Raw genomic sequence first — 16,949 nt, 5'->3', positions numbered from 1 at the left:
AGGATTGTAAGGAGAGGGATGGCCTGGCCGGAATTGTATTTTAAGACAATTAGAATTAATTGGAAGGGGTAAAAATGGAGGCAGGGAAATCAGTTAGTGGATTGATGCCACCTCCAGATGCGAGATGACGTGGCTCGGACAAGGGTAGGGGTGGCTGCTGGGACAGAGCCAGACAGGACGGGTTCAACGGATGCTCAGAAGGTGGGACCGACAGGCCTTTGCGACTAACTACCTGCAGGAGTTTTAGGATGGGACAGATGTGATGGGTCCATGATGACTGAAAGAGAAGTTGAAGACACAAGGCAGAGAAGAGGCCAGTCTTCAAGTCCCTGAGCGGGGAGGCGGGGAGGGTGGATCGAGCCCACAGTGGAGGGTTGGGCTCACAATGCTATTTTGATAGGAGAGAAGGAAGAATGTGGACAGGAAGGTTTGTGGGTTTTGTAGCAGGAAACTGACAACTACTCTCTCTGTGAGGCAGAGGCCATTTTAAGGAGCTGCTGCGGAGAATGACCAAGAAAACAGCGAGGTTGCTGAAGGCTTTGAGAGCCCACGGGAGGCTGGAGAACAGGCAGGAACGGAAGCACAAGCACGGCCTGGGCAAGGGGGGCGGCGAGGGGGGCGTTCCTCCACAGCGCGCAGAGGGCAGGATGCAGGCCTCAGGTTGGAGTGTCACCTGGAGTGTGTGATGGTGACATGACAGGGCAGGTAAGCTGAGGATACTAGCAAGAGGGAGGCTGACATAAAGGGCCCTGTAATCTAAACTGATGTTGGGGGAAAAGACAAGAGGAGCTGTTGGAGACGGCACAGAGAGAGAATCTCCTAGAAGCTCCCACTGGGCGGCAGGCGAGGTGGAGGGAGAGACACCTGCCACGTGTTCCTCCTGGGCCACCTGGATGCTGGATCCTGGAAGAACATGTTCCTGAAATTTCCAAATGTGTTCCAGTCCAGGCGGTCCTTCCATCATATCCAGTCACACCCCACCTGAGACCTCAGGCCCCCCTCGAGGAGCTTCCTCCGGGCCTCGGGGGACCAACACAAGCTCAGTTCTTGCACACTGACTGGGTTGCCTTCCGGACTGCTCCCCGGGACATGTGAGACTGCCCTTGGGCATGGCAGAGACCGGCCCACTCTGGTCCCCTCCCCAGCCAGGGATGGGACATACCACTTCTACCCTCACAGCCTGCTCTCCCAAACCTGGAACTTCCTGGCCCCCATTCACACGGGGCAGAGGGGCTCCAGCCCAGACAGGGTGGGAACAAGTCCAGCTACCAGGAGATTCCTTCGCTGGGTCTGTTTGATCATGACCTAGAGGTGAGATGAGGGCGTTATTGCTGAGTGATGCAGGCAAGTTGCAGTTAACATGTTTGAGCCTCAACTTCTCGGTCTATAGAATGGGATGCCTGCCCAGCAGGGAGGTTGTCAGGAAGTGCTAACGCATCAGTATTATTATTGTTACTGTTGTCGTGATTTTTATATTCTATGGCATCAGAACTTCCAATTCAAGTCCTTTGCTGTTCTGAACTGGATCTTCTGACCTGAGTCCTGGGAAACAGAGAAGTTCAAATCCCAGCCTGGAGAGAATGAGGAGGAGGAGGCACGGCAAGCTCCTCCTTCAGGATTAAGACTGGTCACCTGTTCCAGGAAGCAATTGCGCCGGCGGTGCCCATACAGACACGGCTGATACCTGCAGATGCTTGCTCGGCTCTACTTTACACGGCACTCATTCAATCCTTCTAAACGGTGTGAGGCAAGGACTATTATCATCCTCATTTTACTGAGAAGAAATTGGAGCGCTGAGGAGGTAAGTAACTTGCCCAAGGTCACACAGCAGGTAGATGGCAGAACTGGGATTTGAATCCAGATAGTCTGTGCTCTGAACTCAGTTTACTGCTCTGCTGGGCTTCTTCAACTTCATGTCCGTGGCTTGTGTGACCCATCTTTGGCCTCCACACAAGGACCATGGATGCGGCCTTACTCTGGGGGCAGCAGGATGAGGCAGCCAGGAAGCTAGGCTGTCCTCTGCGGTCAGGTCTGGGTTGGGGCTCCCTGGGAAGAGAAGGTGATGCCAGCTGCTGAGGGGTAAGGACAGGGTGCAGGGCCGGGGGCAAAGATGGGCTGGGATCAGGGTCTGAAGCCAGAGGAGGGCAGACCAGAGGGAGGCCGCCCAGCAGTTCCAGCATCCCCGGGCCTTTGAACCTGTGGACCCAGGTGGTGCTCCCTCTTCATGCCTGGGGCCAGGCATGCGGAGCTCAGCGGGAACCATTCCTCAGGGGAATCCAGCAGGGCCGCTCTCGGGGTCCAAGTTTCCTGCCACCCACAGCTGGTTCTGAGAGGAAGCCTTCCCTGCCAACCCTTCTTGGTGCTGGGCTCAGAAAAGTGACTTCTAATCTGGGGTTGGGCCCTTACCTCCTCCTGGATCCCTCAGAGGTTCTGACTCAAGTCCCCTAGAAGATGTGAAAATGGGGACGGCCGAGCTCTTTCCTAGCCCCGAACTTCAGGCAGGGCAGCCCCTCCAGGTGGACCTTGGGAACGCATGAGGGCAGGGGACAGACCCACCTGGGTTCCCAGCAGCTCCTCCCCCAGAGGCCAGGACACGCTCTGCTACTCAGCCTCCTCTGCGGGGTCTCGGGCTGGGGCCCACACAGGGCCTTCCCGGGCCTGCGAGGGCGTCAGCTGTCTCGGGACTGAGGAACAATGGCTGGGGTGGGGGTCCCCTCCTCCCTGACGGCTTCTCGCCAAGCTCTCCTGCCACATGCTCCTCTGCAGACGGACCCTCCTCTGCCAGTGTTTCCCTGCTCAGTCTTCAGCGCCTCCGCTACCCTGACCCCTCCCTGGTGATCTGATTCACTCCCGGGGACTCAGGGAACCTACTGTCAATGATTCCCAAGCCCACATCTACAGACCAGCCTTCGCCCTGTGAATCCAGCTGCCCCAGGCATCTCTCCCCTGGAAATCCCGTGTCCGGCATTGAACCCTCACTCCCCCAAAACCTGCTCTTCCTCAAGTGCCCAGCCAGCCAGTCAGAAACCAGGGTGACTTCGTTGATTCCCTACTCCCCACGTCCAGCAGCCGAAAGTTCTGCCAACCACCCCTGCCATCCGCCCCCATCCCTTCCAGATGTGACCCTGCCTCTGTCACACCTCTGCAATCTCTCTGTTCCCTGTACCACACCTTAGTCATGTCTGGGTCTCTCCCCTGCAATCCATCCCCACGCACGGCATCCCCCTCTTCAGCTTCATCCCTGGCGCGGGCACCCTGGACCCTACACTGCAACCCTCCTGGACCCCCTGCCTTTTCCTCAAGGCACCCCCCTATATTAGTCAGCCATCACTTTCTTTCTCCACTGGCTCTTTCCTCAAAGGCTAACACTGCATCCGGTGGACACATGTGAGTGGCTGCCTGGTTCCCGACGACTTCCCCTTTTCTGGCTGGGACTGACCTGGAACAAACAGGTGGGCTCCCCAAATCACAAGTGGACTACAGGAGCCTGCCCCCACCGGTCAGAACTGGTTGCACCAGTAGAAGATACATTTTTTTTTTTTTTTGGCTTTGTTGGGTCTTTGTTGCTGTGCGTGGGTTTGTCTCTGGTTGCGGTGCATGGGCTTCTCATTGCGGTGGCCTCTCTTGTGGAGCACGGGCTCCAGGCATGCGGGCTTCAGCAGCCGTGGCACGCAGGCTCAGTAGTTGTGGCGCATGGGCTTAGTTGCCCCGCGGCATGTGGGATCTTCCCGGACCAAGGCTCGAACCCGTGTCCCCTGCATTGGCAGGTGGATTCTCAACCACTGCGCCACCAGGGAAGCCCCACAGTAGTAGATACTTGACTCAAGCTGGACCAATCAGATTCTAGCACCTGAATACTTGAGACCCAGAATCAAGAGTTTGGAAGTCCCAGGCATGGAGCCTCATAAGTGCCGATAAATGACAAAGCACTAGAGGTCCCATGCCTGACCTCAGGCGGCTGGGACCACCTGCTTCCTGCCCTCCTGAGTCAGCTGTCCCTTTAATTCACCCCCAAAACTCCTTTCCATTGCTTGCAACCAAAGAAGCTTAACTCAAGTCTCTGCCGTCTTGAAACCGCCTCCCTTGCCCAAAACTCCCCCCCAGCAACCATGACTCTGTCCTTCTCTCTGCCAAGGTTCTTGATAAAGTCTTCCACAGTAGACTCCACGCCCTCACCTTTCATCCACTCGCCTGTCAGCCCACGGAAATTCTACAAAGTCAACAAATATTTATTTAGCCTCTTCCGTGTGAGAGACTCTGAAGACACAGAACAAGGCGCAGACTGTGGCCTCAGAGAATTCACAGTCTAGCCCGGTAAGGGGTTAGTGCAAATTGTAATAAAGATTAAATTTAAACGTGGTAAGAGACTGGTAGGGAAACTCACAGATGTTATGGAAGGGAGGGGCTCCGGGAAGGTGTCCCAGGGAGGGGATGTCCGAGCACTGTCATGGCTTTGAGTGACAAGGGACATGTTTGTGCACAAGTTTCAGTTCAGGAAAATAAAAAATGAGTGACTTCTTCCTATTTTTATTTAAAATGAAAATAGATTTATTAGTATCTGTGAAAAACATAATATATTATAACTATTTAGATTACCACTTGATTGATAGGAAAAAAATCTCCCTGAGAAACTTGGCACAATGATTTTCACCTGCTAAGACGTTATCACCTGGGCACATGTGAAATGCTGGCAGGTAGGCAGCCCACATGGGGTCTACTGGCCAGGGATTCTCATCACTGTCATAAAGGACTTGGGAGAAGAGAAGGGCAGGGAGACAAGGGAAGAGTGTGAGCAAAGGTCCATGGAGAAGCAGCATGGTAGGTGGGGGAGGAATAACAAATAATTGGTTAAGCAGGGAGTAAAGTCGGCAAAGGCAGGAAAGGAAGCCAAAGGCTGACGGAGGCCTGATATCACAGCCAGGGCCTTGGTAGGCTTTATCCCAAGAACAGGAGGGAGCCATTGAGGGTTACTGAGCAAGAGGGGGTGTTTCACTTTGGTGGCTAGTGTCAAGGAAGGGGGGATTGATCTACCCCTACTCTGCCCTTAAGCCCTAGCCACCAAGTCCCTGAGGCTTGTGGTTCCCACAAAGTATCTGCTGTCCTTAAGCTGTTGGGCATAGGGGTGGGGGGTCCGAAGATGAGGGCTCAGAGGGAGAAGTGGTCCCTACTTCCCTCCGTCCCCAGCCCACCAACCCCAGGGTGAATGTAATTGTCCTCGATGAAACCATCATCATCCTCATCTTCACCCACCTCGGGGCGGACCCCTTTCACTGTCCCAGACAGCGGGCGGTGCTGGTAGCTGGCACGGTATTTGCGGCAGAGGTGGCATTTAGCAGCAAGTGCGATGAGGAGAGAAAGGACCACAGCCCCCAGCACGACCCCTACCAGCACAGGCCATGCCCGGGCCCCGCTGCCCAGTCCAGGGGATACGGCCGATGCTGTGGGGAGCTCCGAGGGCTCCACAGTGGCTGCAGAGAAAGGGAAAGTGTTAGGGATGGGGCCCCCGATTGGCTCCCTGGGGAAACTGAGAGGAGTGGGGCAAGTTCCTCCCCGCAACCTCAGCATCTGAGGGGTACCCAATCCCCTCCTCAGCCTCCCTCCCACTGTCACTCACTTCGGTTTGCCTCACTCATTGAGGGGCCGGAAGACACTGGGGAGCCTCAGCCTCTGCCAGAAGAGCCCTGGCTCCAAGGAGACTCCCAGACGCCAGGCAGCCCCAGGGCACAGAGTCCTGGAACATACACACACGTTTGGATGTCAGGGATGGCCACAGGGCGCATGTTCCAGGCCACACTCACAGCTGTGTGAGGGCGCTGCACAGACTCCGGAGACTGGACAATTGACCATAACCAGTTGCCCGCAGGAGAAAAACAAGCCGAGCCACAGGAATTGGCTGTGTGTAAGGGAACACCCGGAAGCGGCTGGAAAAATAACTCAATGCTGGAATTTACTGAGCACAACTTATGATTCAGTCACCAGGCAACGTGCTTATAGAACCTTGTAATGAGGGCATAAACGTTGTCCCCACTCTCCAGCTGAGGACTCTGAGGCGCAGAAAGGTGAATTCACTCAGCCAGAGTCCCAGGACTTGAACCCAGGTCTCTGATGCCAGGGCCCAGACCCAGGCTGCTCCCCTGCTTGGTAAGCTGAGGACAGCAGGTGGGGCAGAGGCAGTCCTGGCCTCCAGAGGTTGGGCAACAGCAACTGCTGGGAGCTAATGGGCAAAGTGGAGACCACGCATGGAGGACGGTGCTGGGCTCCACCCAGGACAGGAAGCTCCAGACACAGCCTGGCCCCTCTGCTCCTGAGTCAGAAGCCCTGCGTCCACACCCACCACCGCTACCCTCAGCCCTTCAGGCACATTCCTTGTCCTTTCACCTCTGCCCCAGGGGGTGGTGAGCTGTATTCTAGGAGTAGCCAAATGTGAATCAACTGGGTCAGGAGAATATCTGGCTGAGAATCACTAGGGGCTGGGAAGGATCTAGAGGAGGAAGAGCATCTGGGCCAGAGGAGTGTCTGGGGGAGCAGCACCTGATTGGGGAGCACCTACAGGAAGAGCATCTGGGTTACAGAAGTACCTGGAGGAGGAACAGCTGGGGCTGGAGGTATCTGAATCAGAGGAGGACCTGGGAGGAGTGTCCAGGCTAGGAAAGCACCTAAGAGAGAAGCACCTAGTTTAGGGGAGTACCCGGCCATACTCTTTAATATCAATACTGTAATGATGCCCTCCCTCCTCAACTCCACATTGCCACCAAGTCCCATGAGTTCTTGCTCTCAATATCCCTAGAATGCCTATGCCCCTCCTCTGCACCCCACCGCCACTGCCCCAGTCCAAGCCACCTTCATCTTGTACCTCAATTCTTGCAATAACCTCCAAACTGGTCTCTCCTCACCTCTCATCCATTCCTCAGAGTGATGGGCCTATGGCTCAAATCTGACCCCATTACTCCCCTGCTTAAAAATCCTGCACAAGCTCCCCAGGCCCGCAAGGCTGAGTGCAGGTTCCTCAGCACATCCTTCAAGTCCTCGCAATCCAGCACACAGCCTCCCATTCCCTCCCCGTGCTACACACACACACCTACATGCGCACACACACACGCACACACCTACATGCACACACACACCTACACGCAGGCATGCACACACACCTACATGCAGGCACGCACACACACCTACACGCGCGCACACACATACACCTACACACACACACACACACACCCTGCCTTGCCCTCTTGTTTCCCAGCCACCCCCTCCTGTTTTTTGAGTCCCCCATCCCTCAAGGTCAAATCAGACCATACCTGACTGTGAGGTTGTCCCAGGGCCCCTCTCATCACCCCCTTCACTGCCCTGCCCAGTCAGCCACCAGTCAGAACTGGCCAGTTACTAGATGGGCAGCTCCCTGGTCAGGGACTGGGCTGAATAACGTGCATCCTGGCGCTGGCAGAGAGCTTAGTAGTCAGCTGCTCTGTACATGTTTGTGAGATGAGTGGACATGGGGGTAGGGTGGGGGGTCATTAGAAAGGAGCAGTAAATCATTCACTCATCCATTCATCAGCAAACATTCATCGGGTGCCTACCACGACCCCAGCACTAGGCACTGGGTCCTCAAAAAAAAAAAAAAAAAAAGAAGGATTTTGTTAAATTGATATGAGTTGAATTCAACCTGACGTTTTTAAGATTTTACTCCTACTCCTTTCCTTCCTGCCCTGTCCCGGTGAATTCTTCCCAAGGACACACACACACACACACACACATACACACACACACACACACACCCTCAGGCTGTCACCCCACCCCTTCTGGTCACATTTCTTCCACCGACAAACACTCACCCCACCCTGATTTGTAGCCCCTTTCCTGCTCCCAGGAGCCCTCGGGGATCTGTGGGTTCCCCATCCCAGGCCCCCCCAGTGTCTTTTCCTCTGCTCCCCACCTGTAGGAACTGTGCACAGTCCGCGGAGGAGCTTCCAGTTAGAGCCGGCAGGACCCGGCCAGGTGGGCGGGCCAGAACTGCAGCTTGACTCACCTGTGGACGCAGCAGCCAGGCGGGGCCGAAGCCGCAGATGAGGGCGGAGAGCAGAGCCTCCAATAGGGAGGACTTATGCTACACCTTCCCAAGAATTGCGGAGAACCTTCTGGCGCAGGCCTCACCACCACCCCCAGTGCCGGGGGCGGGGGCGGTTGGGGGTTTAGTGCCGCTGGGATCCAGAGAGGGGGCAGTCTTCAGCAGGCAGCCGCTCAAGCTGGCGGCCCTGATAAACAAGTGAATTTCCGGTGACAGGTACGAAGTCCAGAGTTGAAGAGGGACCGCCTGTGTAGGCGGCCGGCCGGAACCAGACGGGAGGGGGGTAGGCATTCTCCAGGCAAAGCCAGAGGGACCAAGAAGACGCAAAACTGCCTGCAAGAGTATGTAAGCGAGTCTGTGTGTGTGTGTAGGTCAATGGGGAGTGTGAGTTCAGAGGCCTTTTGAGGAGTGTGTATGTGCCCTTGGGGGGGTTATTGTGTGTATGTGTGTTTACCTGGACAGGGTACAAGCCTCTATCTGGATCTCAAGGATCCTGTGACCCCACAAAGCTAGGCCCTGAACCTCTACCTTTTGCCTTACTCCTCTTCCCCAGGCCGAGTGCCTCCTTTTCCTTTCAGACCCTCGTGGAGTCACGTTCCCAGAGCCCTCCGTCTAGCCCAGTAAGCCCCGCCTCCACCCTGGCAAGCCCCGCCTCCACTTGGCAAGCCCCGCCTCCTCCATCCTCAGAGCACCGTCTGTCACAGCATTGCTTTCACGATCTTGTAATTGTTTCTTCCTGTGCTGCCTCCCCACCTGGACTAGCAGGGAAGCTCTCCCAGGGTGGAGCCAAGTTTGACAGTCTCTGGGTTCCCAGCACCTGCCACAGGGCAGGCTCTCAGTAAATATCTAAGGGGGGAAGGGTTCCATGAGCTAAGCCATGCTGGCACAGGAGTTCACAGGAACCCGCAGGGCACAGCGGAGCAAGGGCTGCTGCCAAGGCTTGCAACTGGGGCACGGTAGAACTGTGGCTGGAAAGTGGAGGCCAGTTCATGCAGGACCTTGAAGATCTTGGCTCCAAGTCTGAGCTCCTACCGCCAATGGCCCCTTCCTAACTCTCCCACCTACACCTCACACTCTCTGCTGCAGTTACAACCAAACTGTTCCCTATTCCTAGAACCCACCATGCTCTCATCTCCCAGGTTTTGCATGCGCTCTTCCTGGGACCCCTGCTTTCCTCCAACCTTAACCTTCATCCTCTCCCCACCACATGTCCACCTCCCACCTGGCTGACTGTTCCTCCCATCACATGGGCCCCAGCTTAGGTCCTCTTTATCTAGATGCACCCTAGCCTGGATCCCTCCTCCCCGCTCTGTGCCCCCTGAAGACCCTGGCCCTTCTCCCCCATAGCCCTGAACACACAGCATTGTGATTTTCTCTTTACTTGTCAGAGTGCCCTATGAGCCTGTAAACTCTGGAGGTAGGGTCTGTGTCTGTCTTGTTCCCCTTCAAATCCCTAATATCTAAAATGACAATAATAAATACTCTTGAAATAAATGAGACAAAAGTGGAGATTATCCTGGATGGGGCAGTGAAGAGCCAAGGAAGTTTTAGGGTTTTGGTTTGATTTTGAAGCAAGGAAATCACAGGATTCAAAAGATATTCGTTGAACACCTACCATGTCCTGGGCACTGTGCCAGGTGGTTTTGTTGTTGTTGTTTTAATTGAGGTATTCACATAGCATAACCTAGTTCACATAACAAAAAATTCACCATATCAGTCCATTTCAGTGCACAATTTAGTAGCATTCAGTACATGCAGAATGTTGTGCAACCATCACTCTATGTAGTTCAGAAACATTTTCTTCACACCAAAAGGATTCTCCCCACTTGTTCAGCAATCACTCCTCATTTCCCCCTCCCCAGCCTCCAGCAGCGTCTAATCTGCTCTCTGTCTCTATGGATTTGCCTATGCTGGATATGTCCTGCAAATGTAGTCAGATTTGGGCCAGCTTTTTAATGAATTATTTCATTTAATCCTCCTGACTGTACTATGAGATAGATGTTAATTAGTTCCTTAACAGATGAATAAAATGAGGCCATGAGATGGTAATTTGCGTTAAGTCCCACAGAAGAAAACAAGTAAAGGTCTACCCATCCATTAGTCAACCATTTATTCAATGAATACTTATTAAATGCCCACCACAGAGCCACAGCCAGCCCATATGGCAAGCATTGCAAAATAGCAAAAGGCCACCTGCTAGATGCCCCACAGCATGGAGAGCAGAGAGCAGGCTGGATACTGGCACCCACCGGCCCATCAGCCAGGAGCTCTGGTGCAGTGAACAACCTTCCGTGGCAGCCCTGGCAACCACGTGGTAGGCTCTGTGCCACCTGCTGGGGAGAGTTCCTGCCGCCATACAGCTTTCATTCTGGTGGTGAAGAGTGACAATATACAAGTAAGGAAATAAATACGATCATTTCAGATAATGGTTAGTGCTATGAAGAAAGTGAAATAGCTTCGAGTGATGGAGTTGTGGAAGGGGCTGCTATCGTTTTTCTTTTTTAATAGCTGTGACTTCTATGGGTGACAGTCTTTTTAAAAAAATATTTATTTATTTATTATTTATTTTGGCTGTGCTGGGTCTTAGCTGCAGCACCCGGGATCTTCATTGTGGCATGCAGGATCTTTAGTTGCGGCATGCGGACTTCTTAGTTGCGGCATGTGGGCTCTTAGTTGCAGCATGCATGCGGGATCTAGTTCCCCGACCAGGGATCGAACCCGGGACTCCTGCATTGGGAGTGCAGAGTCTTATCCACTGGAGCACCAGGGAAGACCCAGGGCTGCTATTTTATATTAGGTGGTCAGAAAAGGGGGGGACTCGCTGAAGGGGGGATGTTTGAGCTGAGATCTGAACAAGAGTGAGTGAGCAACCATGCCAATATCTGGGAAAAGAACATTCCAGAAAGAGGGAACAGCCAGAACAAAGATGGAGAAGCAAGATCGTGGCTTGTTCAAGCAACAGAAAGGAGGCCGGCTGGATGGGGTTCAGTAAGTGGGGAGAGATGGGAGGAGCTGCATGACAGGCCTGTCCAGAGCCAGCTCAGGTGGTGCTGCACTGGGTCCTTCCCTCCGTGAGATGACGGGAAGCCATTGATGATTGGGGGACCAAAGGACTGGCCTTCTTCGGCTTCTGTGTGAAGAATGGACTAGAAGAGGCCAAAGCAGAAGCGGGGCGGCCAGTCAGGGAGCCGTTGCTATCATCCCGGAGGAGAGGAATGTGGCATCCGGGTGGTCAGGCAGAAACGGGGAGAAGTGCTCAGATTCTGGATGTACCTGAAGGTGAAGTCAACACGATTTGCTGACTGGATATGGGGTTTGAGAAAAAGAAAGGGAGTAAGAATAACTCCAAAGTTTTGACCTGAGCAACTGGGAGGATGGCGTTGTGGGAGACTGCAGAGGTGACAGCTTTGGAAGGGCAACGTGTACCTCAGTTTTGGACGTGCTACTTGTGAGATGCCCGTGATTCATCCAACAACATACGACGTAGGTAACGGCGTAAACCAGCCTGAAGGCGGCAGAAGGCAAGGGCCAGAAATATAAATTGAGGAACCAGTAAAAAGTGGATGGTTTTTTGTGGGTTTTTTTTTTTTGCGGTATGCGGGCCTCTCCCTGTTGCGGCCTCTCCCGTTGTGGAGCACAGGCTCCGGACGCGCAGGCTCAGCGGCCATAGCTCACGGGCCCAGCCGCTCTGCAGCATGTGGGATCTTCCCGGACCGGGGCACGAACCCATGTACCCTGCATTGTCAGGCGGACTCTCAACCAGTGCGCCACCAGGGAAGCCCAAAAGTGGATGGTTTTTTAAAGCTGGTCATCTAGGTGAGGCCCCAAAGAGAAGTGCAGAAAGAGAAAAGGGTTGAGGGCTGAGCCCTGGAGCACTCGGGGAGCAGAGGTCAGGGACTGGAGGAGAAGCAGGAAAAGAGACTGGGGAGCGGCCCGCATGGTGAGAGTCAGACAGGCGAGGGAGGTGCCCTGGAGGTCAGAGAAGAAAGCGCTTCAAGGGCAAGGGCTTCACCAGCTACGCCAAATGCTGAGGCTAGGTCAACTAAGACAACACGAACTGAAAATTGACATTGAATTTGGCCGTGTAGCCGTCACTGGTGACCTTGACAAGGACAAGGTCACTGATTTGTCAGGGACAAAGGCCCAACCGGAGCGATGCATGGGTATGGGAGCAGAGGAAGTAGAAACAATGCCGTCAAGGAATTTTGCTATAAAAGAAGCAGAGAAATGGGGCAGACATGGGAGGCGAGTGTGGGATCAAGGAAGGATTTTTTCAAGGCTAGGAGCTTTTAGACCACGTGTGTATGCGGGTCAGAATAATCCAGAAGAGGGAGGAAACTGATGATGCAGAAGGAAGAGAGAAGGGACAGTGGGGGTGGGAAGTCCTTAATGACATCGAGGGGTGTGGGGTTGAGCGCACAGGTGGAGGGCTGGCCTTGGGCAGGAGCAGGGAGGTTCCCTCTGAGGAAGGAGGAGGGTCAGGTGAGTGATAGGAGCCTTAAGGAGTTTTCTTCCCATGGCTTCTGTTTTTGCAGAGAAATAGGAAGCAGTGTCATCAGCTGAGAGTGAAGAGTGGGGAGCGGGTGCTGGGGTTTGAGGAGAGAAGAGAAGGTGTAAGTTCATCATCCTGGGGCTTTGGAGAGAGAATGGAGTGTGGTAGGCTTGCCAGGCAGCATCAGGACCCCCTTGAGGTGAGCGGCATGAATTTAAAGTGATATCAGTAAGGGTGGCTGAATGTTTTGTTTTCCAGCCACTCCAAGTGTGCAGGTGGGGAGAAGATGGAGCCTAGAATTTAATCAGGATTGGGGCCTTGCCAGGCAAGTCTGATAAAGCCAGAGAGGGGTAAGGAGCTGTAGGCAAGGCAGTGGTTGACATGATGGCCCAGACAATCAGGCCAGGTAAAGAGGAAAGCGAGGATGGGGTCGGGGAGGGGTGAGGAACCCTGAAAAAAGTGGTAGGACTGATAGATAGGAGCAATTACTGACGTACTAGAGAAAGTTGAAAACGTAGAAGGTGGTGGGCAGATGACAGCATATAGAAATGGAGGTTACCCAGGGGATACAGACAAGCCCTAGACATGAACCATGGAGTGGTCCTGAGGTAGGGTTTACAGACCAGTGGTGGCTTTACTATTCTCTGAAACATATCAACTCAACCTGCTGAATCGGAGGTCCAATGATTATGTGCTAACAGCTCTATGAGTACATGGCAGAGGCAGAATTTGAACCCAGGTCTTCTGCCTCTAGGTCCAGCACGTTTCCAGATACATCCCCACTGCTCCTATGAGTAACACCGTCAAGGTGTTCCATTCCTCACAATCATTTGAAGTGACAGATAGCAATCACTGCTTTTCAAAGATTTGCTTATATTTCCCAAAGGAGGCTCGGGGTGCTGCTACTAGAAGAACCAGGAATGAACGCTGAGCAAGCAAAAGAATGAGGTGTCCCGGTCCCCAGCCTGTACCTACTTCCTCCTCCACCTCACCCAACCCCTCCCTGTGGCAGACCCAGGGCTCTTAGCCTTGGGGTAGTTGCGTCCCCTTTAAGAAGCTGATGAGAACCCCGACTGCCCTCAGCCCACACACCAGCCAGCTCCGTTATGGTGACCTGCAGCCCCACCGTCATGATTAGTGATAATGAACCAGGTTATGACCTGGATTTATTTTGTATACCTAATCATTATGCTGAGGATTTGGAAAAGGTGTTTATTCCTTGTGGACTAATTATGGACAGGACTGAACAGCTTGCTCGAGATGTGATGGAGGAGATGGGAGGCCATCACATCGTGGCCCTTTGTGTGCTCAACGGGGGGCTATAAATTCTTTGCTGACCTGCTGGATTACATCAAAGCACTGAACAGAAATAGCGACAGATCCATTCCTATGATGGTAGATTTTATCAGACTGAAGAGCTACTGTAATGACCAGTCAACAGGTGACATAAAAGTAATTGGTGGAGAGACTTCCCTGGTAGCACAGTGGTTAAGAATCCGCCTGCCAATGCAGGGGACATGGGTTCCAGCCCTGGTCCGGGAAGATCCCACATGCCGCGGAGCAAGTAAGCCCGTGAGCCACAACTACTGAGCCTGCGCTCTAGAGCCCACGAGCCACAAATGCTAAGCCTGCTTGCCACAACTACTGAGGCCCAAGCGCCTAGAGCCCGTGCCCCACAACAAGAGAAGGCCCCGCAATGAGAAGCCCACGCACCATAACAAAGAGTAGCTCCCGCTCACCGCAACTAGAGAAAGCCCACGTGCAGCAGCGAAGACCCAACGCAGCCAAATAAATAAATAAATAATTTTTTAAAAAAGGTAATTGGTGGAGATGATCTCTCAACTTTGACTGGAAAGAATATCTTGATTATTGAAGGTATCATTGACACCGACAAAACAGTGCAAACCTTGCTTCCCTTGGTCGAACAGCATAATCCAAAGATGGTCAAGGTTGCAAGTTTGCTGGTGAAAAGGACGCCTCAAAGTGTTGGATATAGACCGGACTTTGTCACATTTGAAACTCCAGGCAAGTTTGTTGTAGGATATGCCCTTGACTATAATGAATACTTCAGGGATTTGAATCATGTTTGTGTCATCAGTGAAACTAGAAAAGCAAAATATAAAGCCTAAGATGAGAGTTCAAGTTGAGTTTAGAACCATCTGGAGTCCCACTGAAATCACCAGTAAAATTATCAAATATTCTAGTTCTGTGGCCAGCTGCTTAGTAGAGCTTATTGTATGTATCTTCTAAGAATTTTATCATCTGTTTTGTATTTTAGAAACGTCACTTGCTGCATGCCTGAACTCTATTTGCACGATGAGCCTATAGACTATCAGTTCCCTTTTGGTAGATTGCTCTTTGATTCGTGAATGAAAAATCCCTTAAACCACATCACTATTGAATGAAAATATTGAAATTGTATCTGTAAGAAACATTTAAAGCAAAGAATATATTAGTTTTTAAATTGGTATTTTAATTTTTATATATTCAGGAAAGAACAGAAGTGATTGAATATTGTTCATTATACCACTGTGTGCTTAGAAAAGTAAGAAGCAGTCAGTTTCATATCAGTGACAGCATTTAGAGTTATCATTGTGTTGGATAAACCATATGTCCTGGAATTATTTTAGTAGGTTTCGGTAGTATTAACTGTATTTTCCCACGGGTTCAGATTATTTCCGGTGAATCTTTGTCAACGGTTCCTTTTAAATACAGATCAATAAGTTCCAAAAACCTGCCACTTTTTTGAGTCTTCAATGTAAAATCCTTAAAATAAAGGCTGTCTCTTTTTTTTTTTTTTTTTTCTTGCAGTACGCGGGCCTCTCACTGTTGTGGCCTCTCCCGTTGCGGAGCACAGGCTCCGGACGCGCAGGCTCAGCGGCCACGGCTCACGGGCCTAGCCGCTCCGCGGCATGTGGGATCTTCCCGGACCGGGGCACGAACCCGCGTCCCCCGCATCGGCAGGCGGACTCAACCACTGCGCCACCAGGGAAGCCCAAGGCTGTCTCTTTAAAAAAAAAAAAAAAAAAAAGCAGCTGATGAGAAAAACAAAATTCATTTGCACACCCAGTCACAAGTATGTTCACAGGCTTGGCAGGGAGTAAGGGCTCAATAAAAACTTGTCGAATGAATGAATGGTTGGAATTCCAGGGGTCTCACTTGCCCTCTTGGGGTTAAGAACTGGTGTTAACACACCAGTTCCTGCACACTGAAAACAAGCTCTCTGACCTGGTCATCCCTGAAGTAAGGTCAAAGGATATATTCCCAGTGGTGCTTCCCAGACCTACACCTGAGACTAGGGAAACACTTGGACATCACAGCTTCTACGGTTTCCTAACTTGCTCAAGGCAGACCAGCCTGTCTGGGGCCATGGTATTCCGCAAAGCCCTGAGGGAGAGCTTGCTAAACCTCCTCTATCCCAGTCAAAGCACCCTGAAACTCCAGTATAATTACCTCAGATGGTTGCAACATCCAGGTTCATGGGACAACTTCCTCCCAAGCCACCAGCTCCAACTTGCCGCAACGGATTTATAATTGGACATCACAGGTGCCCAGTGTGATGAGGTAGCCATCTGCGGCACCCTGTGATCAGTTACCTCTTGGGTAACCGGATCTGGGAGGAACAGAACTCAGCAGACCTGGCAGAGGATGACCACACCCTCTCCCAAGGGATGTAACACCCAGGCCAGTGGCCAGAGGTGGCAGAACAGCGGGACAGAGTGGCCCCATCAGGCTGCCCCTCGCAGCCCTGCCTCCCTGGGTTCCCTGCAATAGGAATAGTCATCTCTTCCACATTCTCACTTTCTCCTGGGGTCTGGAAAGGAGGAAAGTAGGTCCCACCTGAGACCCCAGGAGTGTTGGAGGATTCCCGAGTGGAAATCCTCTGGTGGCCAGCACCACTCATGCCTGGGAAAAGGCATTTCTTCCCACGGGAACAGGAAGCCCACCCCTGCGTGCTATTGCACACACACCCACTCCGATGGCCCAATCAGAACAAGCGTCCCTTCCTCAGGGTGTGGGCAAGGATGGAGCACCAACATGCTTTCAGGGAAAAAGGGTTAAGAAAAGGGTGGGACATCCCTATGACATTGATGAATGAATCATGAGAGCTAATGGGCTTGCGTCATCACTACTCCTTATCCTCAAATAACATGTGAAGTGAGATTGAGCAGCCAGGAAGCCATCCCCGCTCTTCAGCCAGGCTACGGATCCTGCAGGAAGGAAGGTGTGTCTATGGCCGGTGCAGTTTACTCCCATAAAATGTGCTTTGTATTCTAAGTAGGCTTGCTGTTTTTTGAGGCCAAGGACAATGAGTCATTTGTGTCGGGTGCTAGTGGTTCTAGGATTTCATAGCGATCTGGGGGTGAAGCAAGGACCTGGTGTACCTTAAAG

General features: G+C 52.5%; 1 protein-coding gene, 1 long non-coding RNA gene and 1 pseudogene across 8 annotated transcripts; 2 read left to right on the top strand and 1 right to left on the bottom strand.

The window, feature by feature from the left end:
* Positions 1 to 1,668: 1,668 nt before the first annotated feature.
* On the top strand, positions 1,669 to 15,350 carry LOC113621712 (uncharacterized). Of its 3 annotated transcripts, none has more exons than XR_003433287.1 (3): positions 1,669 to 1,801; positions 3,362 to 3,452; positions 14,836 to 15,350. It is a non-coding gene; the product is annotated as an uncharacterized LOC113621712 (long non-coding RNA). The 3 variants fall into 3 exon arrangements; XR_003433285.1 differs by lacking the exon at positions 14,836 to 15,350 and adding an exon at positions 4,136 to 4,495; XR_003433286.1 differs by lacking the exon at positions 1,669 to 1,801 and having other exon boundaries at positions 1,811 to 3,452.
* On the bottom strand, positions 4,525 to 8,016 carry CUNH1orf210 (chromosome unknown C1orf210 homolog). Of its 5 annotated transcripts, none has more exons than XM_027108865.1 (4): positions 7,934 to 8,016; positions 6,579 to 6,656; positions 5,615 to 5,731; positions 4,525 to 5,468 (listed from the first exon to the last, which is right to left on the bottom strand). In XM_027108865.1, the coding sequence occupies exons 3-4, from the start codon at positions 5,631 to 5,633 to the stop codon at positions 5,146 to 5,148; spliced, it is 342 nt and encodes a 113-aa protein (XP_026964666.1). In that variant the 5' UTR covers positions 5,634 to 5,731; positions 6,579 to 6,656; positions 7,934 to 8,016; the 3' UTR covers positions 4,525 to 5,145. The 5 variants fall into 5 exon arrangements, with proteins under 5 accessions (XP_026964666.1, XP_026964665.1, XP_026964667.1 ...); XM_027108864.1 differs by having other exon boundaries at positions 7,833 to 7,942; XM_027108866.1 differs by lacking the exon at positions 6,579 to 6,656 and having other exon boundaries at positions 7,833 to 7,936.
* On the top strand, positions 11,826 to 15,294 carry LOC113621709 (hypoxanthine-guanine phosphoribosyltransferase-like; annotated as a pseudogene).
* Positions 15,351 to 16,949: the final 1,599 nt, after the last annotated feature.

The sequence above is a fragment of the Aethalodelphis obliquidens genome, unplaced genomic scaffold (assembly GCF_003676395.1).
Source record: "Aethalodelphis obliquidens isolate GAN/ISIS:26980383/991018 unplaced genomic scaffold, ASM367639v1 scaffold9, whole genome shotgun sequence".
Classification (NCBI taxonomy): domain Eukaryota; kingdom Metazoa; phylum Chordata; class Mammalia; order Artiodactyla; family Delphinidae; genus Aethalodelphis; species Aethalodelphis obliquidens.
The sequence above is the reverse complement of the archived record's forward strand: the minus strand, read 5'-3'. Positions and strand labels throughout refer to the sequence as shown.